Source organism: Pelodiscus sinensis, chromosome 6 (assembly GCF_052426305.1).
Source record: "Pelodiscus sinensis isolate ZL-2025 chromosome 6, ASM5242630v1, whole genome shotgun sequence".
Lineage (NCBI taxonomy): Eukaryota > Metazoa > Chordata > Testudines > Trionychidae > Pelodiscus > Pelodiscus sinensis.
In genome coordinates, this window is record NC_143057.1 from 73,007,562 (window position 1) to 73,035,406 (window position 27,845).

Here is a 27,845-nt window from a genome sequence, read left to right on the forward strand (position 1 = left end):
TAAATAGTAACTGTTTAAGCTTTAACCTGACTCCTTCAGTTGCTGTAACAGAACCAAGCACAATTTAAAAGAACTTCAGCCGGTCATAAGGGACTCACTGCCCTGACCGTCGGCTGACACCATTATTCATCTGGGTCATATTTACATCAGTAATTTCAAATTGAAAAACTTTTTTCTAATATCAATCCTCTTAGTATCTAATCATAAGACAATAAGAACATAAGAATGGCCGTACTGGGTCAGACCAAAGGTCCATCTAGTCCAGTATCCTGTCTGCTGACAGTGGCCAGTACCAGGTGCCCTAGAGGGGGTGGATCGAAAACAGTGATCAAGCGATTTGTCTTGTGCCATCCATCTCCAGCCTTTCTCAGACAGAGACCAGGGACACCATTCCTACCCCTTGGCTAATAGCCTTTTATGGACCTAACCTCCATGAATTTATCTAGATCTTTTTTAAACTGTTATAGTCTTAGCCTTCACAGCCTCCTCTGGCAAGGAGTTCCACAGGTTGACTGTGCGCTGTGTGAAGAAGACCTTTCTTTTATTAGTTTTAAACCTGCTACCCATTACTTTCATTTGGGTACATATACTTATACGATAAATAAAACCATCAAGAGAGTAAGTGAGGCAAGACAGCCTCTTAATCTTAATTGGGGATGGGAAACTAAACTCCCAGGAAGCTTTTTTTCCCATCAAAGCAAGGTCAATGAACTTTAGGAAGATATAAGGAAATGAGAGGAAAGCCATTTTGACACCCTTTACACAAGGAGAAAAAGGAACTCAGCAGACTGAGAAGAGTCCAGGCCAAACTATCTGTTGAGCCATGATGGATTTATATGACTTATTATTTAATAAACTAGTTTTACTTTGAAAATAAATCAGTTCTGGGCATTGGTTAAAATGAGTGTCAAAGTAGTAAGCTACTGCGTACTGTCTCTTTAAAAGGGGCAGTGAATTTAGTTTCTGTAAGTGTTGTGCAAGATTGATGCAAACTACAGAGCAGATAATTTTGGGGGCCATTGAGAGTCAGGGAGGGCATTAGAGTCACCCTGCAAAAAGTAACTGTGTGGTGGAAGTTAGAGGGTGGTTGGAGTTGCTGATATATTTTTGAAGGCATCCAGAGATGCAGAGCACATACTGACACAAACCCTTATTAGTCTGACCACCGAAGCCTCACAATGAAGTCGTTTGATCATGGTTTTTAAAATACCCTCCACTATTCCTGCAGCTCCCCTTGGTTGGAAATGGGAAACCACATCCAGTGGTAGCTGCATGGCTCCATGGCTATGGACACTTTATCTAAAGTGGTGCAGGCCCACCAGTGGCTTACCCAGAAGGGCGTGCAGCCTACTTTGAGAAACAGAGGTCTAAAGAATCTTAGGCACTCATGGCACTTTAGGGTATGTCTACACTTGCAGCTGGGGTGTAATTGCCAGCTGGAGGAGACAATTCTGTGATAACTCTCCTCTATTTAGGATACTACAAACAGACTATAGTTATGTTGGCACTAATCCTTCTAATCTGACTGCTGTTTTATGCCTGTGGAATAGGTTCAGAATGTAATGGTCAGGCATTCACATCACAGAATTCAGCCTCAGTAATGACTATTTCGTACTCATAGGAAATAGTGCATTGGATATAGAAACTGAACTATTACTTTTAGGATTGATTTCTCCAGGTCAGGATGAGATATATCAGTATGGTGAAGCTTGCCTTGGCAGTTCCTTCCTGGGACTGACGTTACAGCTAAACATGACATAAATCTCCACTGCTGTCAAGAAGTGACACCTTTATTTTAAAAATCATCCTTCAATACGATTAAGTTACTCCAATGAGTGTGTTGATTTAACATTGAGTGATTTAGGAAGTCTCAGTCTGAGTTTTCAGATTAAGGCACACATGCAGGCACTGGAACTCCTTGACCAGAACAAGCTGGTGGCAAAGTTGTTAGCGTAAAGATTTGCAATCCTTGCTTTCTCTTTTTGCCACTAAGGCTGTGTCCAGACTCCATGCCTCCGTCGACGGAGGCATGTAGATTAGCCAGCTCGGAAGAGGGAAATGAAGCCGCGATTAAAATAATCGCGGCTTCATTTAAATTTAAATGGCTGCCCCGATCTGCCGATCAGCTGTTTGTCGGCAGATCGGGAGAGTCTGGACGCGATGCCCCGACAAAGAAGCCTTTCTTCATCGACACAGGTAAGCCTCGTGAAACCAGGTTTACCTGTGTCGATGAAGAAAGGCTTCTTTGTCGGGGCATCGCGTCCAGACTCTCCCGATCTGCCGACAAACAGCTGATCGGCAGATCGGGGCAGCCATTTAAATTTAAATGAAGCCGCGATTATTTTAATCGCGGCTTCATTTCCCTCTTCCGATGTGGCTAATCTACATGCCTCCGTCGACGGAGGCATGGAGTCTGGACACAGCCCTAGTTACTCTCTCTCTACTATTCTCCTTCATCAGAAATGTTAAAATAATGCTGGTACTAGTTTCAGAATAAGGAACTAAGTAATGTGATTTTCAAATATGTTTTATTTTTCCACTATAAAAACATTCTTGTCAGTTGAACTTTGAGATTATTTGCTAAACTAAAGTTTATATTTCTTTTTTATTTTCATATTTCAGTCCATTCTTTAATTATTTGGTAATTCAGCTACTGTTTTCTATGTTCATTTGAACAGGTTCTGAGATAACATTTGCAATAGCACTTAGGTGACTTAGGCATCTAAATCCTGTTAAAAGGAAATAGGATTTAGGGGCCTGCCTCATGTAGGTGCATTTGAAAGTTTTGCCCTCAGGGTTTATTGTGTTTTTGTTTTGTTAAGCAACAGTAGACGCATATAAAAGAATAGAATAAAGGCCCACTCTAGTGACCTTTTGGATTGTAAATAATCCTTACTCTCCTGGAGGCACTGAGGCTATGTCTAGACTACAGGGTTTTTTCGAAAAAAGTGGCCTTTTTCTAAAAAACTTCACCTGCACCTAGACTGCTGTCGCGTTCTTTCTAAATTAAATCAAAATAACGCGGTGGGTTTTTTTTGACAGCAGTAAACCTCATTTTACGAGGAAGAACACCCTTTTTCGAAAGAGCACATTAAGATTACCTGGGTGCTCTCTTTTGAAAAAGCGGATCACTTTTTTGACAAATTTGTGGTTGTCTAGATGATCTCTTTCGAAAGAAACGTGTAGTCTAGACGTACCCTGAGATTACTCACAGAAGTGAGGACTGTTTGCTTGATTAAAAGTTTAGAGGCTCTAGCCCTTCAACCCCAATCAGTGGGATTACTAACAGAAACACAGGAATATTTATAAAGTAAAATATGTGCCAAAGTCTTTGGAGGACTGGGATATGTGTAAGCTATAATTGCATTTTAGTATAGTATAATTAATACACTGCACTAAAACAGTCTATATTAATCAATTAATTACAGTTATAACTTTGTTTTTAGTGGAAAAAGAATTAAATGATTAATAAAAAGTTTCCTTTTTAAATTCAGTACTTCCTATTATATGACTTCTATTAACTTATAAAATGATATTTTTGCATCATAGTTAATACAAATTTTGTTTAATGATTTTATATTTTTAGAAGATTGAGAAGTAGATCCCCTTATTAAGACACTGGAAATCAGAAACTTGTTTTTCTTCTAGACTGAAATAAATGTCAGGAGACAGGGTTGCAGGCAGTCTTGCTTAGTGGTCAGAAAAGGAGTCAGGCTTAATGGTGAAAATAGGAGTTAGCATTCAAATGACAGAACCAAGGCTCTAGGCAGAGTCAGGGCCCAGGGCTGGAATGCAATTGCCAGAGGGAAGGGAGAACCAGAAGTGGTTGAGGGTAAGAATCATAGTCAGAGTCCAAATGCCACACACAGAAATTGGAGCAGAGAGTTAAAACTGTATTACTTGGAGCCAGGGAAGGCAGGAGCAGGCTGGAAGAAAGGTGAATACAGAGAGGGTCTGAGTTGAAGAAAGGCTTTGAATGAAGTAACCACAGGGAGACAGCCAATCCATATGCAATGAACAGCCGCTGGTACTCGGCAGCTGCTGGGTTTAAGAGCTAGCCATCTGACCGCCTCGATCAAGCAAGTGGAGTTCTGTGCTTATAGGCTGCTCAGTGATAGGACAGACAAAGCTACAGGTCCTCATTCCTGGAATAAGATTTAGTATAAGAGGCTAGCTTTTATTTACATTTTTATCAGAATAGTTGTAAGCCTGACAGCCTGTTTACTTTGATCATTTGAAAAAAGCATTACATATTTAAGTTTAGCTCTTTCTATAGTATAAAAATGGGCATAGAACGTTTAAAGTTGTTTATTCATCACCTAATTCCTAAATATTTTATTGAGTGATATAATTCTACAGTGGATTAAAGAGCTATAAATGAACGAGTACTAATAGTATAAAGTGTCTTATACAACCTTGTAAAGAACAGGAGGGGAAAGTAATACTGAGATACTGCTTTACTACAGCATGATATGAATTAAACAATATGCAAAAGTTTTTATCCAGTGTAAAAAGTACAGTTTTAGACAAAAAAATATGTTTAGTTTATTGGGATAAAAAGATCAAATAAATTGAACTGAACTATTATTTGTTCCTTGCACGGAGGTCCACTGAAATTTGTCTGACTAATCCCGTTATCAGTGTTAGGACAAATTGCTAAAATATCTGGTCCTGGGAAGGCTTTAGCCTATTAATGGTTTGTAGTTCATCGGCTACTGCCCTGATTCAGATGTCAGAGATTAGTCTGAAAGCTGATTTAACCTAATTGAAATTGATTTAGGTAGTCTAACAACACCTGAGTCTTTACAATTCACAATGCTGTAATCTGTTAGGTTTCATTAAATGGGACACATCAGGCTCATAAATAAAAGTATTTGATATAGTGTCCCAGGAGCTAAGGTGTATGGACAGGGCATTGTATTTCAGAGTCCTGAGAACAGTTCGCACAAGTTGAAAAGATACATGTCAATCTTTTATTGTGTTCAGAATGGCTATTCATGGATGGAGTTATCCCATCAGGAAATTGAGTGGGCCACAGTTAAAGAAGTATTATTTTTCATGGAAGTCCTTTGCACTCATGAAAAGGCCCTTTGATGCTCAGAAGATATTTGTTTCAGTGCACTTAATTTTAAAGTTGCTCATACTCAGAGTTTTCTTGAAAAGACCTTTACTTCACCTTTTTATGTAGTGTATTTTATAGACCACCCACACATGATTCATTTTAAAGGGGCTTGCATATAATTTTGAATTGGGTGTTGTCAGTGAGTTTGGTTTCTTATGGTGATGCAGTTTAAAACTTGGCATCTTCATAGAATAGAGTAGATATTCTGAACTGTTCACTTCGTGTTTTTAAATATATTACAATACACTTTCTCACAATCTTTAATACAGAGCTGCTACTAATATAGTGTGTAAGAGTAAACTGTTGTAAAAGGACACATTTAAAATGTTGTGATTTTTAAATGACCTGAGGATTTTTTCTGAAACATAGGAACATATTTTGCCTAATATATTTTTATTTCCTCCAAAATTTGACAGTATCTCAACAATTAATGTAATCTTTCGCTCTCCCTGTTTGCAATGGACTTCTTTTTTTATTCAGTCTGATATAATTATTGATTTGAATTATTTTAAAGGGACAAATAGAAGAAGTTCCAAATTTAACCTATTGTACAGCTTGAACCTCATTAGTCCGGCACCCTCTGGACCTGACCAGTGCTGAACAAGAGAAATTTCCAGATGGCAGGTCAATATTTTCTCTGCTTACTTGGCTCTTAGAAAACATTTAGGGGTGAATTGGAGCTAAATAACAGCAGAGAACACGGGAGCCTAACTGTAAGCAAACTTTAGGGACTGAAGGAAGCTTGACCACAACTATGATAAGTGGACATCCAGCTAACTAAAATCATGCCAGACCAGAGAGTACCCAATTAGAGCGGTTCAGTCTGTAGAAGATATATTGATAATTTGTATCACCTGGGTTCCAGAAATCTTTTGAGGAAATAAATTTTGCTATTATTTTTAAAAGAAACTACAAATGTCTAGTTACTGTGTATCTATCACTCTTTTTGCTATTTCATGTGTCATTTTCCATCCTACCCCAAAATACAATGAAAAAATAAATACACATTAACAAACCCAATTCCCAGAGCTGTGAGATGACATTCGTGCTATCACAGTTGCCCATAGTTGTCAAAAGACTTTGCTGGGCTCTAGGCAATGTGGGGTGGGGCTTCGCTGCAGGGCCTCCAGCAGAGGTGGGGCCTCCATGAAAGAAGCAGAGCTAGGGGTTAGCATTCCCCAGTCAGCCCTCAATGCCACCTGGACCACACTGCGTGGGGCTCTGATGGTGATTTAAAGGGCCCAGGGTTCCATCTGCTGCTGTTGCCATGATACCCCTCTCACTGGCAGCCCAGCTGATGCTGATCAACTAAGGCAATGCATGAGATGAAACAAGGTTGGATATGATGCATAATAAGTGAAGAAGGGAAATTTAAATATTTGCTAAATGTAAGATGAAAAGATCCATTAAAAAAGTAAACACATTTTCCAAGCAAAACTTAAAGATAAAAACATGATCCCTGAGTGAGTTACAGCAATGACACCCGTGATTTCTAGATCACCTCTAACTCAGCCTAAGTTAGTACATTCTGATTTTTTTATGCCATTTAGAACAAACTGAAAATTTGGACTAGGTTTTCTTGCTTTCATGTAGTGGGGTGTAACAGGTTTCTCCTGGGGTGCCACATTTGAAACTGAGGGTATACCATGGAACCCTCTAGCTAGCCAGCCTGGGCTTTCTCTTTCACTGTGCTGCTGTGAGGAGCTCTAAACCACTCTTTGTCTTACACTTTCACTAGCATTTACATAGGCAGGGACACTCCCAGCTTCAGTTACATGCAGGTTTAACTAGCTACTGCATGAACCAACAGTAGAAAAGCCACAAGAAATAGAGGATTAAATTTACATTTGCATCCTTTACCAGCAATAAATTAACTTGAAATAAATAAACAAAATAAACAGAATCATCTATAGATAATACAAACTGAGAATATTTATATAATCAAAATCATGGCTGATTCTGATAAAACAGATCTTGGGATCCATACCAGTAGAGTAGACAAGGATAAACATGGATGTACCCCCATCTCATTAAGGGAATATAGTTACGGTGCTGACTGGAATACCAACAAGGTTAGTTCACTCAATATCACTGATCCACATCGCTGCTGGTTCTGCTTTTGTAAGACCAAAATCTAAGTGATGTTTAATATTTTCTTATTATAGAATAATAGACACCAAGGGAAATCTTGAAAAGTATTTGATTTAGGAAATGGCTGTCTAAACACGGTTATTTCTGAGACATTTTTCTTGCTTTTTCTCCTTTTTCTGGTTTTGAGGATGTTTTCATGGAAATGGAAAGTTTGTTTTTGTTCCTGCTATTTTTCTCCCAACCTGAAATGCTAATGATTTCTACTCCAAGCACTTCTGATATAATAAAAAAGGTTATGATTTTAGGTAAGAATAAGGAACAGATGTAGATCAGCTTCTAATGAACAAATATTTAATTTTTCATTCAAATATTCTAGTGAGGACAAGGGAAAGAAAATATTTGCTTTACCAGGAGAAATGTTATTTTTAAGTTTTTCAGTGAAATATCAGTGGTTTGTAAGTAACTGCTACAGTATAGGGATGTTAAAATTAGATTAATCAACTATTCGAATAGTCAATGGAATTTCCATCAGCTATTCAGTTAGTTGATGAAGGTGCTTCTTCTTTGAAATATAGCAGGAGCCTGCCTGACTGTTGCTACATTTCAAAGGCAGAAGAACCATGCGGTGTTCTGTCTTTGAAACGTACAAGAGCCCCACCTACGGGCTCTTGTGCATTTCAAAGACTGAAATGCCACATGGAGCCTGGGACCAGTGGTGAGTCCCCCGCTGAGTCTGGGCTCCATGTGGCGCTTTCACTTTGAAATGCAGAAGAGCTCCAGTAAGGGCTCTTGTGCATTTCAAAGATTGAAGTGCCGCATTGAACTTAAGACTCCTGTTGGCCCCGGACACCATACGGCGTTTCAGTCAATGTACATTTCAAAGCAGAAGTGCCCGCATGGAGCCCAGAGACAGCTGGTCCCAGGTTCCACATGGTGTTTCAATCTTTGAAACTGGGGCTTTTGTACATTTCAAAGATGGAATGCTGCTGCTGCATCCCTACCCCCTCTCCTGGAGCTAGGGAGAACCAGCTTTTAAGCTGGCTCCCCAGCATCCCCTATTCTTCCACCCCTTGCTGCCTCTTTCTGATAGAGGCATCAAAGGGGGGGAAGTGACCAGTCGACTAGTGTGTCGACTATTCGATAAGCTTTTGCTTATCCCTACTACAGTAAATATGTTATAAAACAGCTGCTGATTGCTGAAGAAGAATGACACATTTAGCTGTGAATTCAGTAGTTGATTCTACTTATATTTTTTATCCATTTAACTAGAAGGGCCAAATAAAGTCAGTTTTATGTTGAGTAATGCCTTACTTTGCAAGTAGTCCTTACTGGAAAATATAGGAATATTTGAGGATCAAAGTGAAATTTATTTCGAGTAAGGTTGGTTTTCTCTGGTCCTAAGAAAATTTACTGTAGATCTAGTCCCACTCCTTTAAGAAATGTTAGTTCTTTAGAATTAGACTTAATACTTATAAGCCTTATATCAGATATGTTATATTATAATGTTATACACATTTAAAGTATTTTCCTTTCTTGAAAAGATATGCTATATAAAAACCTTTCATCTTTAAATATTAGAATAAAAGTTTGAATGCTTGTTTTTTTGTTTTTGTTTTTAGCATGGAACAATGCCTTAAGGATCTACAGTCAGAAGTAAATGAGACTTGTACTGATGAGCTGTTACAAAACACAACTGACTGCCTTCATTGGCTGAATAACTGCTGTTTCAGTTCCCTCAAACCGTATTCTACGCCTCAAGGAGAATTGATTGAATTTCTTAAAACCTTGGTAAAAAAAATCTGCAGGTTTTTTATATATTATCTAAAATATTTATTTTTATTTTTCTGCTATTTATGTAGTATATTTTGTACTTATTCTTTTGTAGTTTCACAAGAGTGAATATAAACCATAATTTGAATAGAGTAAATATCTCTGTTTCTCTTACTCTCCCCTTTTGGTCTAAATAATAACAAGAGAGACTAATACTCTAGCCCAGTGCTCAGGGCATTCACTTGGAATGCATGAGAGACTCAGGTTCAAGTCCCTGGTCTGAATCAGATAGAGCAGTTTGGAACTTGGGGTGCATCTACACAGCAGGGCTTAACTCAAAATAAGCTTCGCAAATTGAGCTACATCAATTGTCTAGCTTATTTTGAAATTGGGAGCATCTACATAGCACTTATTTTGAAATAGAGCACTCTTCCTCCGACTTCCCTTACTCCTCATACAATAAGGATTACAGGAGTCGGAGTAAGAAGTCCTCCAGCTTGACAGAAAAAAACAACAACTGGTCTGGTAGCACTTTATAGACTAACAAAACATGTAGATGGTATCATGAGCATTTGTGGGCACAGCCCACTTCTTCAGATGACTGAAGTTATGAGTAGGGGATATAAATAAATAGGAGAGGGGAAGAGAAAGGAAAAAGGGAGGAAGGGTTGGGGGGGAACAAGGCATTATTAAGTATCTGGAGAATGGGTACTTAAACCTAAGCTGATAAAGATCAAAGTTAATAAATAGATTGCTGAGACAAGAAGGTTACCGCTCAGAAAGCTGTTAGTACCTTCAGTGGTAGAGTCCCCATCAGCCCATATATCGATTGAGTCCATTAGCATGTGAATTGAATTTGTGGATGTACTGTAATTCAAAGCTTTCCTTGTGGATTTGGCTTGAAGAGCTGGCTTGTGTGAAGACCGCCACCTGCAGGTCTGTCAGAGTATGGTTAGGCAAGCAGAAATGTTCTCCAGTTGACTTTTGTGTGTTCCTTTTATATATACCCGATTTGTGTCCATTGATTCTTTCCCACAGAGACCGTCCAGTTTGTCCAATATATTTAGCAGAGGGGCATTATTGGCATTTGATGGCATAGATCAAATTACTAGATGTACAGTCAAATGACCCTTTGATGTTGTGGCTTATGTTGTTTGCTCCAGTGATGAATTCGTCAGTGTAGATATGTGGACAGAGTTGGCATCTTTTTTGATTGTAGGGCCGAGTTCCTGGAGGTTTGTGATGTGGTTGTGGCATGGTTATCAGAAAGAATGTGTTTCAGTTTAGGAAGTTGTCTGTAAGCAAGAATAGGTTTTTCTCCTAAGGCCTCTGAGAGCGAGGGATCATTTTCCAAGATGGGTTGTAGATTGTGTATAATGCATTGGAGGGGCCTGAGTTGTTGAAGTGTAGACATACCCTTACTGTCAGTCTGGAGAGTGCATATAAATCATCATGCAAGAAGTAAGAGGAAGAGAGGAAAAAACAAACATTATTGTGATGCCATTCACTTTATAAATGCATATGGTTGGCTGATTTGTACTATTCCTTTGTTTTCTCTTCTTCATCAGATGAGAAGTTATGTTACCTGGTCATTTTTTTTAGTTTTTCTTCAGTCTATCCTTTTTTTAATCAGTATTATCTAACTTAGGACAGAGCTTTTGTTTTACACACACACACGCACATGTGCATTTACACTGCACCTGTAGCTCAAAATAAGCTATGCAATTTGAGCTGTGCAAATTGTGTAGCTTATTTTGAGTCAATTTTGAAATAACCCACTATTCCGAAATGCCCCTTCCTCCTCGTGGAACAAGGTTTATGGGGACATGAGAATAGAGAGCCCATTATATTTTGAAATAAAGGGCACACTGTTAAGATGCGGGATAGCTATTTTGGGATACTGCAGGTGTCTCGAAATAGGTTCACAGTGGTGATGTAGCTTTTTAGAGCAGAGCTGGGTAGAAAAGAATTTTTCTCCTATCTCAGGAGAATTCCTAAAGATTTCTAATATTTTTGCCATCCAAAACATCAACATCTCAGAATGTTTGTGAACTGAAAATCCCTCAGATAAATTTGATCGGGTCAAAATGTCTTCCTTTTTACTTTTTTATTATAAATTAACTTACATTTGAAGTAAAATTTCATTTTGATCCCCCCAACATTGATATTTTTCCATTTAGGAAATGCCAAAACAGGACATTTTAACAACTTCAACATTATTTTTTTCAAAATGGGAAATTCATCGAAACTGACCCCTTTCAGGAATATTTTTTTCAGCATTTTCTGATAAAATATGTTTTGCTGACATATTCTGAATTTTACTCCTCATGAAGTTGGACAGACCACAAACTAGGGGCTGGCTCCATGAAATTGGAAGAGCTGATGCTGGGAGAACTGCCTAGTTGTACTATGAAAATATTTATGTGAAAAATTATTTGTTCTCTAATTACATAGACAAAATAATTTTTTCCTTTGAAAATTTCTATTACAGTAAAACCTGTGTTATCCGTCACACTTTGGGATTAGGGCGTTCTGGTTATCTAAAAATTCCAGTTATCTGAGGATCCCCATTAACCTAGGAAAAACCAATGGACAATAATAGTAAAACTCAGGTTTTGTAGTGTGAGGCAATTGATCTCACATTTCTATTTTGAGTTAAAGATGATTAGTACTTCTTAAATAAAAAAATTGTTAAGCCAATCGTGATAAACCAAGCAGGCCTGTGTGCCTGAAGATGTGACAGTATTGTGGCTGGGGGCAATGCAACTTAACAAAGTTTTCTGGTTAATAGAGTGCCAGATAACAAAGGTTTCACTGTAACATGAACATTTTCTGTGAAAAGCCATTTTTTTGTCAAAAAGTACTTAAGTGAAAAAATTTCTGCCAGTGATACTATGGATGTTCTTCCATGCTACGTGTTGCTGCAGATTTTGTATTACAGTGTCTGCCAATGGTAGGCAGCTCCTATGGGGTATGATTCATCAGTCTTTGTTTTTTCTAGTATCTATCCTATGCCTTTAAAATTAATACTATTTAGAAAGGTATAGAGGAGAAAAGTTAATGTATGTTCCTACCTGTTGGTTTGGTTACTTTAAAACCTTTTATGTCCGCATAGACATCATCTTATTGTATTTATGAAATTAAGTTTGCATTTTTGAAAGTTTTCCTGTATATATTGTAGTTATTTATAATTGTCATTGCTTTGGGAATATTTAATTGAACAAAATCAGCCAGATAGCCATTTTATACAGAAAGTGACATCAGAAAAAAAACTGTACTTTTTATCCTATAGCTCCTTATTGGTAAGAGAATTCATACTCTGTGCCTGGGCTAACATGCAGGGACTTGGAGAAATCAAGTTAATTAGAAAGAAATGATCATTTTGTAGTTTGTAATTAAAAATAATTTGCATCTTTAACACAAAGTTAATTTTGTAAACAGTTTATTCATGCAACATCTCTAAATACTATATAATTTACCATTATTAGCAAAGCTTGCTGAGGAATGAACAAAACCAAGAAGAAATGATACTTCACTTTCTTCTGGATCTCTCCAGTCAGTGTGGAGTCTCATTTCCATGTACTCCAAGTGGAACATCTTTTGAATTAACATCCAGAGCTTCCCTTCATGCCATTGAGGATGATTCATCTATGAACATCAAATCTGTTTGGGATGATGTGAGATTACACCTTCGACGATTCTTAGTAAATACACTTCAGAGTCCTCATGAAACAAATACTGTTACTTTAAAACATCAAATACAGTTTAAAACTCAATGCATACAGCAACTTTTGTTTCTATATCCAGAATCAGAAGTTCTAACTAAGTACCAAAACATACAGAATAAATTGGTTTCTGAGCTTCTGCAGAACTGTGTTCTATCTAGCTGTGGTGAAACAAACTTTGATAAGGTGGTGCATGGTTACCAAAGTTCAATACCTACACTATGCACAATGATAAAAGAGGATTTGTATATACTAAGTGGTACTATAGATCCTTCCTCAACACTGATGTTTATTAATGAAGCTTATCTGGATACCATCACAGAAGAAATAACAATTCTTCTTGAAAGACTTTGTGAACTGCAGTTCAAAGAAAATGCGCTACATATAATTAAGACAAGCAAGATTTCAAAGAAGCATAGAAGAACAGTTCATGCTTTGGGTTAGTGGCATTTTTATGTTCATTTTGGTTTGATTTTTGTATACCTTGTTTGTGTTCCTATTTTCTCTCTTTTGTTTGATTATTTCTTATGAAATATGTATGAAATTACCAATTCTAATTAACAGTATTCTTGTAGCTCTATTATTGAAAACATCAGAAATGTGACCCCAAAATTTTTAAACGGAACATTATTTTACAGTCATATGTACAAAAGGGCAATATATTATCAAATAATACTTTCCTGTTAGAATATTTAAAAAACTAACATGATAATGTCAATAGATTGTGTTAGTAGATATGAGATTACAAATTACAGTATGGAATCTGAAAAGAGTAAAAGAACCATTCTATTCCCCAGAGTTACTTTGAATGGACTGAAATAAAAATTAAAAAATTAGACTGCAGCAACACAGATGCAATACATTTAAAAATAGTTGACATGCAAACCCACATAACTGGTCTGAAAGGTTTACTGTGCAGTTTTCAATGCTTTTTAAATTGGTAAAAGTTACCATATTTATAACTGGTAATTTCATGTTTTTCAAAAGCAACGTACAACAGCAAAGAGGATCCCACTGTTGGCATTTGGTACTTTATATACTTGTTTCACTGTTAGTGAATCTGATAACCTTATTCTCAAAGGGAGTACTCAAGGTTTTTAAAAAAGGAAATATATAAAATGAAAACCCTTTCTATGTAATTGGTAAAGGAGCTGTGTACAGGCATACCATGCACAGTTTTTGAGTCGCCTTAATGTTCATGCCCCTGGTGATTCCCTAAGCTGCCTACTCTATTTCTATGGCACCATTAGAGGTCACCATTAGAGGCTTTTAAATGTAATTCTATTTTCAAGAAAATTCACTGAAAGAAATGTCTGTTTTTATTATTTACTGTTCATTTGCTGTTAATTAAATAACCTATATTTTAGGTCCTACAAATAAGGTTCATGGGTCCATATTCAAGCCCTGCTGTGTAGCTTGAATGAACACAATATTGGAAATTGCCAGCACCTCAGCCCCATAAAATGAATCTGCTGCATGTGTGCATGATTGCATTTATTCCTACAGGTTGTCATGTTCATAATCTTATTGGCTACGTCTACACTGGCCCCTTTTCCGGAAGGGGCATGTAAATTTCACCAGTCGTCGTAGGGAAATCCGCGGGGGATTTAAATATCCCCCGCGGCATTTAAATAAAAATGTCCGCCGCTTTTTTCCGGCTTTTAAAAAAGCCGGAAAAGAGCGTCTAGACTGGCCCCGATCCTCCGGAAAAAGTGCCCTTTTCCGGAGGGTCTTATTCCTACTTCAAAGTAGGAATAAGACCCTCCGGAAAAGGGCACTTTTTCCGGAGGATCGGGGCCAGTGTAGACGCTCTTTTCCGGCTTTTTTAAAAGCCGGAAAAAAGCGGCGGACATTTTTATTTAAATGCCGCGGGGGATATTTAAATCCCCCGCGGATTTCCCTACGACGACTGGTGAAATTTACATGCCCCTTCCGGAAAAGGGGCCAGTGTAGACGTTGCCATTCTGTATACTACATCATGGTCTATACTGTGCATTGTCTGCAAGTTCATTAGTTAGACATCAAGCTTGTAGAAAATAATATGATTCACCAGCATTCTATAACAGCAGTTTGTCTGGAACATGAAATCGTAGATGCAGAACTGAAAGGAACCTCAGTAGGTTATCTGGTACAGCCTTCTGTACTGAGGCAGGACTAAATACTGACTGGACCATACCTTAGAGTTGTTTGTCTAGCTAGTTCTTAAAAATCACCAGTTATGGAGATTGCACAACTTCCCTAGGTAATTTGTTTCATGCTTAGCTGCCCTTACTGTTAGTAAGTATTTGAAAATGTCTAAGCTAAATCTCCTTTGCTGCAATTTAAGCCCCTTATTTCTTGTTGTGTCCTCAGGGGTTAAGAAGAACAATTTATCGTCCTCTTGTTAAGATGTCTCACTCAATCTTTTCTTTTCCAAACAAAATAAACACAATTTTTCTAGTCTTCCTTCATAAATCATATTTTCTAGAGTACTAATCATTTCTGTTGCTCTCCCATGCATGGAATATGAGTGAGGCATTATTAACTCATATGGAAAATACCCCAGGGCCACTTTGAAAAAGCTGCTAATGGGTCATTCTGGTTTGTTTACTTAACAGCTCTGCAGTCACGGAGCCTCACAGCTCCCATTGGCTGCAGTTCACAGTTTGCGGCCAAGGGAGCCGCGGGAAACAGTGGCCTGGGTCATAGAATCATAGAATCCTGGGGCTGGAAGAGTCCCACGAGGTCATCGAGTCCAGCCCCCTGCCCAAAGCAGAGCCAATCTCAACTAAATCATCCCAGCCAGGGCTTGGTCCATTCCAGTACTTCACCCCCCTCCTAGTGAAATAGTTTCTCCCAATATTCAACCTAGACCTCCCCCACTGTAACTTGAGACAATTGCTCCTTGTTCCGTCATCCATCACTTCTGAGAACAGCCTCTCTCCATCCTCTTTGGCACTTCCCTTCAGGAAGTTGAAGGCTGCTATCCCCCCTCACTATTCTCTTCTGCAGACTAAATAAACCCAATTCCCTCCCCTTGTGAACTGCAGCCAATGGGAGTCGTGATGCTCCGCAGCCGTGACCTCGGAGCTGTTAAGTAAACAAACCTGAGCATTCCATTAACAGCATTCTCAGAGTGAACCCACGGCCCACTTTGAGAAACACTGCAATAAACCACACAGTGCAGGTCCATTCTTTTCTTAATTGTTTTCCATGTATTTGAAGAAGACAACACGCTTTCATATTCCACCTCTTTCCCTTGTATGAGGCTTTGAAGGCGCTGGAAAGGGGGGTTGTCTTCCTGTTCTTTCAAATTTAGAAGTCCCAAACCCACTTCCTCAGCTTCCCCCAGCTTCACTTGTTGCTAGTTTATCAGAAAATTGTACCCCTTATAGAATGAGTTCTTTCACTGGACACCTACCACAAAACAGCAACAATTGTCTTGGTTACCTTTGCTTCATTACTAGATGAGTTCCCAGAAAGTTACAAATTCACTTTTGAAATTTGGCCAAAAATATGTCTTCTCCCTTCTTGGTTAGGTATGTAGCCCATTGTCCATGAAGTACTTTGTAATATTTTCTGATGGATGATTTTTGTATGGGTAATTTTTTCACATACAAATTTAGGCATCTCCTGATTCATATGCCTTCGCTCCTTGTCAACCCATATAGCCCTGATGATTTCCAACATACCCTCTGTTGCCGCATTTCAGGTCAATTTATAATCACTCCTAAGATAAGATCCTGGATTTGCCCCAAATCTCTCTTTTTTTCTAATGATCAAGTCAACCAACTTACAAACTCACAAATCATTTTCAGCCAGGTGAACAATACTCATGTATGGCAATGGCTCCCTGACTGCCAAAGATTGCAAGAAAGGCATCAGCTGGTTGCAGAACATGTGCCTCAATTCCGGCAAAACCATTGTGCAAAACCCTCTTGTTCTAGAATAGCTTTTTTGTTAAATTACTAGAAGTGTAGATGAGCCCTTAGTTTCTAAGTGGACTATACTAATGAGAGCTCATATTTAAATCTTGATTAGGGCCTAGGACATCATTCTGTCACCACTGACACTGGGAGTAAAATTGACCATTTATCCGTATGTCAAGTACTGTACAGCTGTACCAGGTTGCCTTGGCAATGACCTTCATTTTGACATGGAAAGACCACAGTCACTAAGAATGGAGGGAGGCATGGGAGAGGGGGGAGAGAGAAAATTCACTGCTTTCTAAGCTGAGTGACAGTTCTGCCAATGTGCTTCCTATGTTTTTGATGCAAGCTGCCTCTGCCCTCTGGGAACCTCCAAACCAGCACATTTCAAGCCATCAGGATAATTTAATCTAGGATATTCGATTGGGACTGTTGTTTTTATTTACTAAGTGCACCCTGAGGGAAATGTGATTTTGATAGCAACTATAGTAATTGATCCTACTGTATAGGAGTGAAAAAAAAAGGAAAAAAGGAAAATAATGAAACTGTACTAGCACCTTACAAAATTTAATATAGATGGACTACTTCTGTCTGGAAAATAAGGGCAAACTATAACAAGCTTTAAAAGATTTATAAAGCTTTCAAATATTTCATATATAACAATTTATTTGTGAAATAATGGTTTATCAGTTTTGCTGTCATACTCTGTTGCATCAGTTGTCTGCAGAATATTGTAATGGACTTTTCTTCCCCCATTATTCATGTAGAAGGAGAGTGTGATTGAAGAGAAGTGCTGGAAGAGCGGGAATTGAAATGAAGCATTCTTTTGGGGGTTGGGACGTCTGGTCTCCCTGTCTAGGGAAAGTAGGTGCAGCTGTATTATGGCTTGATCCTGTTTCCATTGAAATCACTGGCAAAATTCCCATTGACTTGAATGGTGCAGGATCAAGCCCCTAGTGCTCAGGCTGCATTCAGATTTGTGGGCTTTTAAGACAATGTGATCTTGTCCCTAAAGAAACTTCAACTTGCTTTCAGAAATATTACTTTGAAATTAACATTAAAAGATTTTTTAAAAAATATTTATTATTATTTAATCAAAGAAAATTCAGAAAGATGAACTAGTAAAAGCATCAATAATAAATTCTTTATATTTGAGTTTTATAACAATGCTGTTTCAATCTTTTAGTATTAAAATATGCTTTTTAAAATGTTGTAGAAGTTAAACTATTTTAAAATATAGTAAAGTCAAATATTATGTTTCCTGGTATATTTTAGTATCTAATGCAGAGAAGTGTAATTTATGATAGGACATTTTGACTTCTTACTCAGTCCTGTTCCCCTGCTTTATCTGCCCTTTCCCTCACTTACTAACTAGATTTCTAAAGTGATAGTTTTCAAAAATTAATTGCAGTAAGTCTATTAAATGTGGATCATATTTTTTACCTTTTGGATCTTTTTCCCAATTCATTTATTTACAAAAAAATGTTAAGTTAGTTAAATCAGGCTTTACCAATCCATCATAGTCTTTAGCCTTTTGGATGAAGAAATAAGTACTCCTATAAATTATTTGCTTTTAATCGAAGAAACTTCAAAAATATTAAATTAAACAAAAACCTTACATATTACATGTTTAAATTTTCCTAAAAGTGTGTAATTTCTTTGATTTGCTTATATAAAAATTGTTTAATTTTCTTTTTTGAAAATTATTATTACGATTATTCTAATGCTGAAATTTAACATTTATTTTTCTAAAATACACTATTTGAAAGTGTGTGAAGTTCCTACTTTTTTAATTCTTCATTTACCAATAGGCTTGCCAAAAGAACAGCATCCTCTACAGAAACAGCAATTTAGTGGCTTTTACCATACTTACAAGTCAAATTTTGAATGCTTAGATAATTAATAACTTTAAAATTCTTAATTAGAATTCACTTTATTAAATGTGAGTCAGTGACAATATGTGGATCAAAATCAATATGGAAGAGGCAGGGATGCTCCACTAGCGGTGCTGTAGGTGCTCCCCACCATATTCTAAAAGGTTCGGCTTCTTGCTTGGGGCAAGGCAGCCAGTCCCATAACTTGGCATCAATTTCTAAACAATTAAGTAACAAAATAACAACTCAGGACTCAACTGTCTGTGTTGTATAAACAAAGAGGGGGAGAAAAAAACCTTCAAAATGCAGGCTAGTTAGTTCTAAAAGTTAGAGCAAGGCTCTTGTCTGGGTTAGCGCTGAAACATTCCTTCTCTGTCCCTTTCTCACCTAACTCTGCCCCCAAACAACTACAGGCAATCCATTTTCATAGGTCTGCTGGTTCCTGAGTGATCAGTATTTTCTCCTCACCCTTCTTGGTCTCCTCGTCTGAGTGGCTCTTGGGTGAGGAGTGTTAGGATGCAGATGCCACCAGCAGGAGATGGAGAAGGCCTGTTAGACAGCCACAGTGTGATGAGGCCCACTTCTTAAAAATCTGATTATAGAGTGGAGCCTCTCAAAAAATCTATTAAGGTTTCTCCAGTGCATTTCTTGTCAACACACTCAAAGTAACATTAATTCATATGCTTTAGCCCAAAGGTACTTATAAACACCTCTCCTTTGCAAAAAACTCTCTTGCACTTTCAACATATAACTAACAGCATTTCACATATTCATTTTCTTTAAATCACCTTCAAATGCAAACTTGAAATCTGAGCTCGCTAGTTTGATGTTTTCTGTATTTACAAAGCATATGGTTATGTACTTGTATTCATGTAAAGTATTTATTGTTTTTTTGAATGTGAGTTGGAGTAAAGATTTATGTCCGAGTTAGGGATGTGAAGGACTAGTCGACTATCCGATAAGCAAATGCAAATGCTTATCAGACAGTCGAGTCGACTGGTCACTTCCCCCCCCCCCCCCCCCCCGCAACCTCTAACAGAAAGAGGCAGCAAAGGGAGGAGAAGAAAAGAGGCTACTTCAAAGCAGCAGCTCTGCATGGAGCCTGGGGCCAAACTCTGGGCTCCGTGTGGCGCTGCCACTTTGAAATGCCGCATGTAGCCTAGGGACAGCTGGGGTGTCCTCAGGCTGCATGCACCGTTTCAAAGCGGCAGCACCGCGTTGAGCCTGGTATCAGCTGGGGACTCCCCCACTGACCCCGAGCTCCATGCATGGTTGCCGCTTTGAAACACCAAGAGAACCCTGATGCTGGGCTGCCCACAGCGTTTCAAAGTGGCAGCTCCTCAGGGAGCCCCAGGTCAGTGCGGGAGTCCCCAACTGATCCCAGGCTTCACGCAGTGCTGCCGCTTTAAAATGCCATGAGGATCCTGATCCTGGGCTCCACATGGTGCTACCACTTTGTAACGCCACAAGGAGCCTGACAGCAGGCTCCCCACGGCGTTTCAAAGCAGCAGCGTGACAGGGAGCTCAGGAGTAGCAGGGGAGTCCCCAGCTAATCCCAGGCCCCACATGGTGCTGCCACTTTGAAATGCTGGGAGGAGCCTGACTCTGGGCTCCCTGCAGCATTTCAAAGCAACAGCGCTGCATAGAGCCCAGGGTCAGCAGGGGAGTCCCCAGCTGACCCCGGGCTCTACTCAGCGCTTTCGCCTTTGAAGAGTAGCAACAGCTCTACGGCTGTTGCTACACTTCAAAGGTGGACGCGCTCTATTGACTAATCGAACAGTCAATGCAAAATGCATCGACTATTCAATTAGTAAATTACTCGCAATTTAACATCCCTAGTCTGAGTGTAACATAGTAATTGGGTGTCTGCATTGGGACTGAGAGCTGAAAGAGAAGTGTACTTTGTGGAGGCGCTTGTCACAAGGGAGGGAGTGGGACTATATAAAGGTAGCAGAACTTAAAAGTATGGTAGTGAGCCAAGGGCCTCTGGTTGAGGAGAACTGAATTTCTGCATACCACTGCCCTCCATGTCCTAGAGGCTCCCCATGATGCCCATATTTGGTACAGTGAAGATGCTGAGGCAGCAATGCAACTGGTGGCTAAGTCTCTATGGTTATGTCTACACTGCAGTGCTATTTTGAGATACCAGACGTATCCTGAAATAGCTATCCCGTGTCTTAACAGCAAGCCTATTATTTTGAAATATAGTGGGCTTGCTATTCTGACATCCCTATAAACCTCATTCCACAAAAAATAAGGGATGCTTTGGAATAGTGGGTTATTTCTAAATTTGGTGTTGTGAAGACACTGCCAAAATATGAAATAAGCTATTTCGAGCTATGGATGCAGTGTAGACATACCCTATGAGCCAGTGCCGTGGTGCATGCCCTTGACTCTCCATTATCACATAAGATATCTCATCCGGCTCAACTTCCCCAGGCACTGCAGGATTCTTCTTTCATGAAGTCTGCTTTTCCTTCTTGTCCCTCATAGCCCTACTCAAACCCTAATGCAATTTCATTACCCTATTGGTTCACTGACTGTAACCATCATAGCCACTTTTACCCATGATACCTACAGCCCTGCTTAGTCCTTTAGTTCTGCATCATTGTCATGGTGATTCAAATTTGGATGTGTTAATGTCTGACACAGATATAGCAATATTGTGTTCTTCCCAAATACTCTGCCATGTATCATTTCCATTTACACTCTGAGCTCCCACCTCACTGCCTAACTCTTCAGCCCTGCAGTTTCCTGAGCCTGACTCACTTATCCTTTTACTTTCAGACAGTCTTGCTTACCTCTATGTCCTCTGGCCACTTCTGTTTGTCCCCTACTTTCTGCTGCCCAACCTGCTTCCATGAGTTTCCTGAGATGGGGCTATAGTTGAGGAGCTGGTCTGGAATACACTGAGGGACAGTGGGCAGTGCTGGAAAACAGAAGTAGCTGGTGGAACTGGATGGTTCCTGACCTTTTCAGCTATCAATTAGAGTATGATGAATTTGGAAAATAACATGTTTGTTCATTGTATATCAATTTACATCTGTATGTTTAATAAAAAAAAATACTTCATCTACATTTGTAATATATTAGTTGAAAAGCAAATCACATTGCTTGTTTTTAAATGAAAAAAACACCTTTCAAAATATTTGAAACAGTATAAATTTCCATTTAAAATCTCAAAACAATGTAACAACCTTTCATTGAGTTTTTCCAGTGGAAGAGTTCTTAGAATATAAGAAGGTCTACGTTCCTAAAATTGACAATTGTGAATAGTGACAAGGAGATAGAGTAGAGGTAAGAGAATGAGAGCCAAATGGCCCAAGGAAGAATGAAAATACATAAGAATAGCTTCCTCGTGAAGATTGTGTTGAGATCTTAAAATACAATCACAATACTTATATATCATATTTTAAAAAATTAGTCTCCAAATTTAATATGCTACTCTTCACAAGCCAATCAACTGAATTTGACATAATATATTCTCAGTCTGAGATTTCCTGAGATTCTAATGAGGGTTTATGTTTTGTAGATTCCCACAGATAAACAGTCAGACCACAAATTCCAAACTTCAAACACAGGCAATGGAAACTAATATTCCACATGAATCTTCAAAAATGATAGCAATAGTAAGTCACATGAATTTACAGTGGTGTTTCAATCAGTTTAATCTCCCAAAGCATTCTTGAGATCAGTGGTCTCTGATAACCAATGCAGGTACATCTACACTGCACGCTTATTTCAAAATAAGCTATTCCAAAAGAAATACTCCAGAACAGCTTTTTTCGAAATAGCATGTTTACACTGCAGGGAACCCTCAAAATTACTCTGAGGTAGGCTTCCCTAATGTGGACATGATACCTCAATTTAGAGCCTCAGAAGGCTAATTATTTTGAATGGCCCTGGGGAGGACTGTTTCAAAATAGCTGCAGTGGAGCATCCACACTACCGCTATTCTGAAATAGCTATTTTGGAATAGGCATTATTCCTCGTGGATTGAGGTTTTTAGAAGTCAGAATAAGTTGTCCATTACTTTGAATTTATTTCAAAATAACAGAATTGCTGTGTAGACGCTCACATTATTTCGGAATAATAAGTAATCAATCTTTAATACACACAAAATTTCAAATTTGGTTGCCTAAAGTTAGCACCTAAATGAAAGTTTTGTTATTTCCAAAGCTGCTAAGTATCAAAGCGATCTATGGTTCCTCTGAGTGTCTGAACATAAGCCACTTTTATTTAGGTTCCTAAATATGGATGTGGGTAGTACAATTGAAAATTGTGTGTGTGTGTGTGTGGTGTTTGTTAAACAATTCTATAGTTCATTGGCACCAAAACTGTCATAATCAAGCTATATTTGGAAAGGTTTGACTTTTGAATGTGAAGGTGTAGCGTAGTGTAGTGTATGGGGGTTGCCCCACCCTCATCAAATTGTGTAAAGAAGCTGAAGACTTTTAAAAAAAATAACAAAAAAGCTTCAAAAGAGGGTTTTTTTTTTTTTAAATCTTTAGTATTGTCTGAAAATATGGGTCTTCTATAGACCCCCCTTTTCTTCATCAGTTCTTGTGCCACGTTAGTACCACTACATTTTGGTATGAAAGGCTTTTGAGCACTCTAAAAGAAAATAACATCGTCTTGTTACTTTCTGTCATGGGCTGTTTTGATCTTAGCTGCTGCAATTTATTACCAAGAATAGAAAAAATAAGCTTACAAATTCTGTTTCATGTAGAAGTGTAGAAACTTTAATAGTGTCGAAATATGTCTCCACTCTAAGAAGCAGAGACATAAATTAATTGTATAAGTTTGGGGTTTACCACATATAGCATATTTTCAGCAAGCCTTGCTTTGAGGTATGGGGAAAACAAAATAACACTCTCGTGCTTGTAGGGCTCTAGGAGCACTGCTACAGGAGGTTATACAAAACTACAAGGATTGTTGGAAGGAATAGGGCGTACGTGCAAAGAACTCTTGCAACTGAAGAACCCTCACCCCCTAACTTCTGTGGATTCCTGTGGGTGCAGGAAGCTTGATCCCCAGTTACTTACAAAGGTTGTGGGTGGGCAAACCCTACCTTTTCCAAAAGGAAAAAATGAGGGGGAAAAAAAGCTGTGGATTAAAATTCTAGGTATTCTGTTCAATAGCTTGATTATAAACTTCTGGGCTACGTCTAGACTGGCATGATTTTCTGCAAATGCTTTTAACGGAAAAGTTTTCCGTTAAAAGCATTTGCGGAAAAGCACGTCTAGATTGGCACGGATGCTTTTCTGCAAAAAGTGCTTTTGCGGAAAAGTATCCGTGCCAATCTAGATGTGCTTTTGCACAAAAAAGCCCCGATCGCCATTTTCACGATCGGGGCTTTTTTGCGCAAAACAAATCTGAGCTGTCTACACTGGCCCTTTGCGCAGAAGCCTTTGTACAAAAGGACTTTTGCCTGAACGGGAGCAGCATAGTATTTCAGCAAGAAGCACTGATTTCTTACATGAAATCGTCAGTGTTCTTGCGGAAATTCAAGTGGCCAGTGAAGACAGCTGGCAAGTTTTTCTGCAAAAGCAAGTGCTTTTGCGGAAAAACTTGCCAGTGTAGACACAGCCCTGGAGTTTTAAATATCAGAAAATGTGGGTGATTTTTTTTCAAATTCAACTATTAATACTTGAAACCAATCAGAGTCCCAAAGCACTTGTGCATGTACTCAACTTTAAGCATTTGAGTAGTTTCACTCCAATGAGATAAAACACCTTTCTGAATTGGATTGAATATAACCTGTGACTTTTTAGATAAAACAATGCAACTAGTTTTTCGTTTCCTTTATAAATCAGATGCTCAGTTGTCTTTTTTCATACATCTTACTTTAATTTTTCTATTCGTAGATTAATTAACTTTCAGATTCAGAATTTTCAACAAGTAATATTTACCATTTATTTAATGAACAGGGCAAAAAGCACAGGCTGATAGTTGTAATAGGAAAATAATAAGTGCACAAAGTCTGATGCTGACTTCTGCAACTACCTTTGTTCCTTGGAAAATGTACAGGATTTTGACTCCGAAAACAAATTCCACTACTCAGAGAGAACAAAATAGCGATTCTTTGCATTGAATGCAGGAAATGATGTTTTTTGAGATCTTTTTCACATATTATTTATTATTATCTTTGTAAGTAGTGTGTGTATTTTCTACCACAGGACTTAAATGAAAATAATATGTAATTTTGAGCAGAAAATAAAACCATCTGCTTGAAAATACAGAGTTGAAGTTTAAACAAAAAAAATATTATCTTAAAGGCTGTATAAACATAATACTCTAGGACCACAAACAAAATACTCTAGGACCACTCCTTCTAGCAGGAGTGCAACATTTCCTTAAAACTTACAAAAGCAATATGCTTGTTACTTTTTAAGTTTGTTAGTAGGGGGTAAGATAACAGTAGTTGTTACTGAACTGTCATTTGAACTGGCAGAATTTCAAAGCTGGTAGCATGCCTGAGTTTCTTCCTGCCTTTTAGAGCTGTTGCTTCAAATCACTTATTAAGCACATTATAAATTACATATTAAGCACATAATGTAAGACTGACCGTGGAATCTCATTACTGACCCCTTGCCATAATGAAAATATGTCTCTATTCACGGTCCCTATTACTGTTATATTTGTTTTGATTTACTTGAAAAAATATATAATAATTTAAAATTATTTGCACTGTGCAATTACTGATGCAATTTTAATTTTTATTATATATATTATATTTTTGTTAATGAGGAAGATATTAAATTTTATGTCTGTCTTTCTAGCCCAAGTCAATTGTCTGAATTCTATATACGTTGAAGGAAATATAATTTCAATTTTACTTTTTTTGTTTGTTTGTTTGTTTTGCTTCAAAATAGCAACAGTTAGCAAACTAATTGTCTTCCTCTCAATGTTTCCTCAGCACACCTAGTTGTTTTTCTTAAGGGTGAAAAGAACATTTAACTCACCATGCCCCATACTTATTGCATTCTCCTCCCAAGTATAAAAGATGAAAGTGATATATTTTCAGTCTATTTTGCTTGAGTGGGCAAGGGTCAGTTTGAGATTTATTTATAATAGTACTCTTTAATAGATATAATGTAATGAAATGTAATATAATAATCTACCAAAGAGATAATGACAAAGAAGTTAAAATAGGATTATTAAATTAGGTTCTTTTTCTTTGGGGAATATATAGTTATGTGAAGGAAACCATATTAAAATGTGGAAGAGAAGACAGAATTTAAAGAATTTTCCCTAAAGAGGCTCTAGTGGTATATCTGAAAAGAAAAACATTACATGATTCTTTCCAACAGTTATGTCTACCATCTCCTGAGCTCTGCTTACTTAGGTATTGCTTACTGAGATACTGTTTAGGTTTGGTATATTTTATGTATCCCCTTTATTTCTAAACACATTTACAATATTTTAAAGGATAGATTCAATTTAGTTATTCACAGAGTATTGCTATCTTGCAAAAAAAATAGATATATTTAAATTTGAGGGGCTTGACACATCAACAGATAGGATGTCATATGTTCAGTTAGCATATGCTTCTGTTTCTCACATTGACCGAAGTGTGAAAATGCAAAAATATGTTGTCTTCAATCAAGAGCTTTTAATAATACATTTATTTTAAAAATAAAGTTGTTTATTTTAATGGTTTTTAATATTACTTGCTGATCTAACTACATGTATCAAGTGCAGATGTTCCCTCTGTGTCTGGCCTAGCAAGGATATAACCCTCCCAGCAAACATGCATTTTTCCTCAAAATATGTCAACTCATGCTCTGAATTCTGGGGACATTTGGTTCAACCTCCAGAATGGTGTCCAATCACACCGTTGTGGACTTGTCTGGGATTTGGGTTCCATCAGTCAATTAACATCTTTTAAATTTCAGACAGCTTCAGTTAAATGCTCCTTTTGCTAAAAAGGCTACGAGGAAGTCCAAGTTTTTCCATAATGAGTCTACCAGAAGAATTTTTAGTTCATGTAGAGAAAGGTGTTTTAAGACTATAATCTCATATCAGTGTGTATATACGTGAAACTTTTTATGCACATAAAGCCACTATACATAAAGATGAGAATATAATCCAACTCTTTATATTCAACATTGTAAGGACTTTATAGATTTCCAGTGAGCAATCCTGTTGTTTCAGCAGTTCTTCAAATTTAATGTCTGCCCACATTATAAATACCTATACTTCCTTCTAATTTCTATATATATTTTCCAAAAATACTTATAAGAAATGTGGTGATTCTGCTAAAGTAAGGTTATGAAATTGCAAGAGGAAGAAAATTGAATATTACTTACCAGGCAGGAGTCAATATACCCTCTTTTTAGATTGGTTTCTATTTTATTATAATAAAAGCTGTCATTGCTTGCTTTTGTTACCTTCCAAAAAGCAAACAGTGACAGGATCATTTCCATCTGTTATTTAGGGAAAACACAGTATCATATATAGACAACATAAAGAAATGAGCACATTCTTGAACTTCTTTATTGGCTGAAAGTTCCTAACAGTCTAATTTTAGCATAAGTTGCCTCTGCAATGCAACAGCTATCACGCTGGACTATTCCATTTTTAATGTATTTTACAGAAGATTGAGAGATTTGTTTTCAATGTGCAAATTTTAAAGTAATTTAGAGTTGATTAAGGTTATTAACTACTTTGTATTATGAGTTAAACTATTCAAATTACAGTTTACTATCAGTCTAATTTTTTGAGTGATTTATAAGCAAAACTGTCTAAAATCCACCAGTTTTAGGTCACATCTAGACTACGGAGATAAATACTGCAATGATCAATCTCCTAGTTTTTAATTTAGCGGGTCTAGTAAAGACCCACTAAATCGGACACTGAGGGCACCCCCATCAACACCAGAACTTCTGTTTCTCATGAGGAGTAAGGGAAGGTGATGGGAACATTTCTCCCATCGACCACCCACTGTGAATACAGTGCTGAAACTCATCTTAATGTATGTCAATTTCAGCTATGTTTTTTATGTAGCTGAAATTGAATATTTGAACCCGACCTTTGGCTGTAGTGTAGACCCTGGGCATAGATAACATGAGATTTGTGAAACCATATAATGTGACAAACCTGGTGGCATTAATTTTGTCCTTCAGCAGAGACTGAAAGAAACTTTTTAAAATTAGCTGCCCTCCTATTTTTCTCAATGGAAATGAAGCCATATGATTCCCTTAGTTAAGATGCATCTTTAAAAATAGCCTCTTCTAATAATGTTCCCCATGTGAACAAATCTTAGCTGACTTCTAGGAAAAAGGGGTTTCCTGTAATCCCAAAAGGCAGAGAGGAAAATTTTGAAGAACTGGTGAACTGAGACACTGGCTAA

The 27,845-nt window shown here is 37.7% G+C and overlaps 1 protein-coding gene across 9 annotated transcripts in view; it reads left to right on the forward strand.

The window, feature by feature from the left end:
• The window catches only part of KIAA0825 (KIAA0825 ortholog), a 386,099-nt gene that overhangs the window by 77,756 nt on the left and 280,498 nt on the right, over positions 1–27,845 (forward strand). For all 9 annotated transcript variants that reach the window (XM_075932132.2, XM_075932137.2, XM_075932129.2 and 6 more), the window contains 2 exons: positions 8,833–9,001; positions 12,472–13,147. In XM_075932132.2, coding sequence (XP_075788247.2) covers positions 8,833–9,001; positions 12,472–13,147 — 845 coding nt within the window. The remainder of the gene's footprint in view (positions 1–8,832; positions 9,002–12,471; positions 13,148–27,845) is intronic.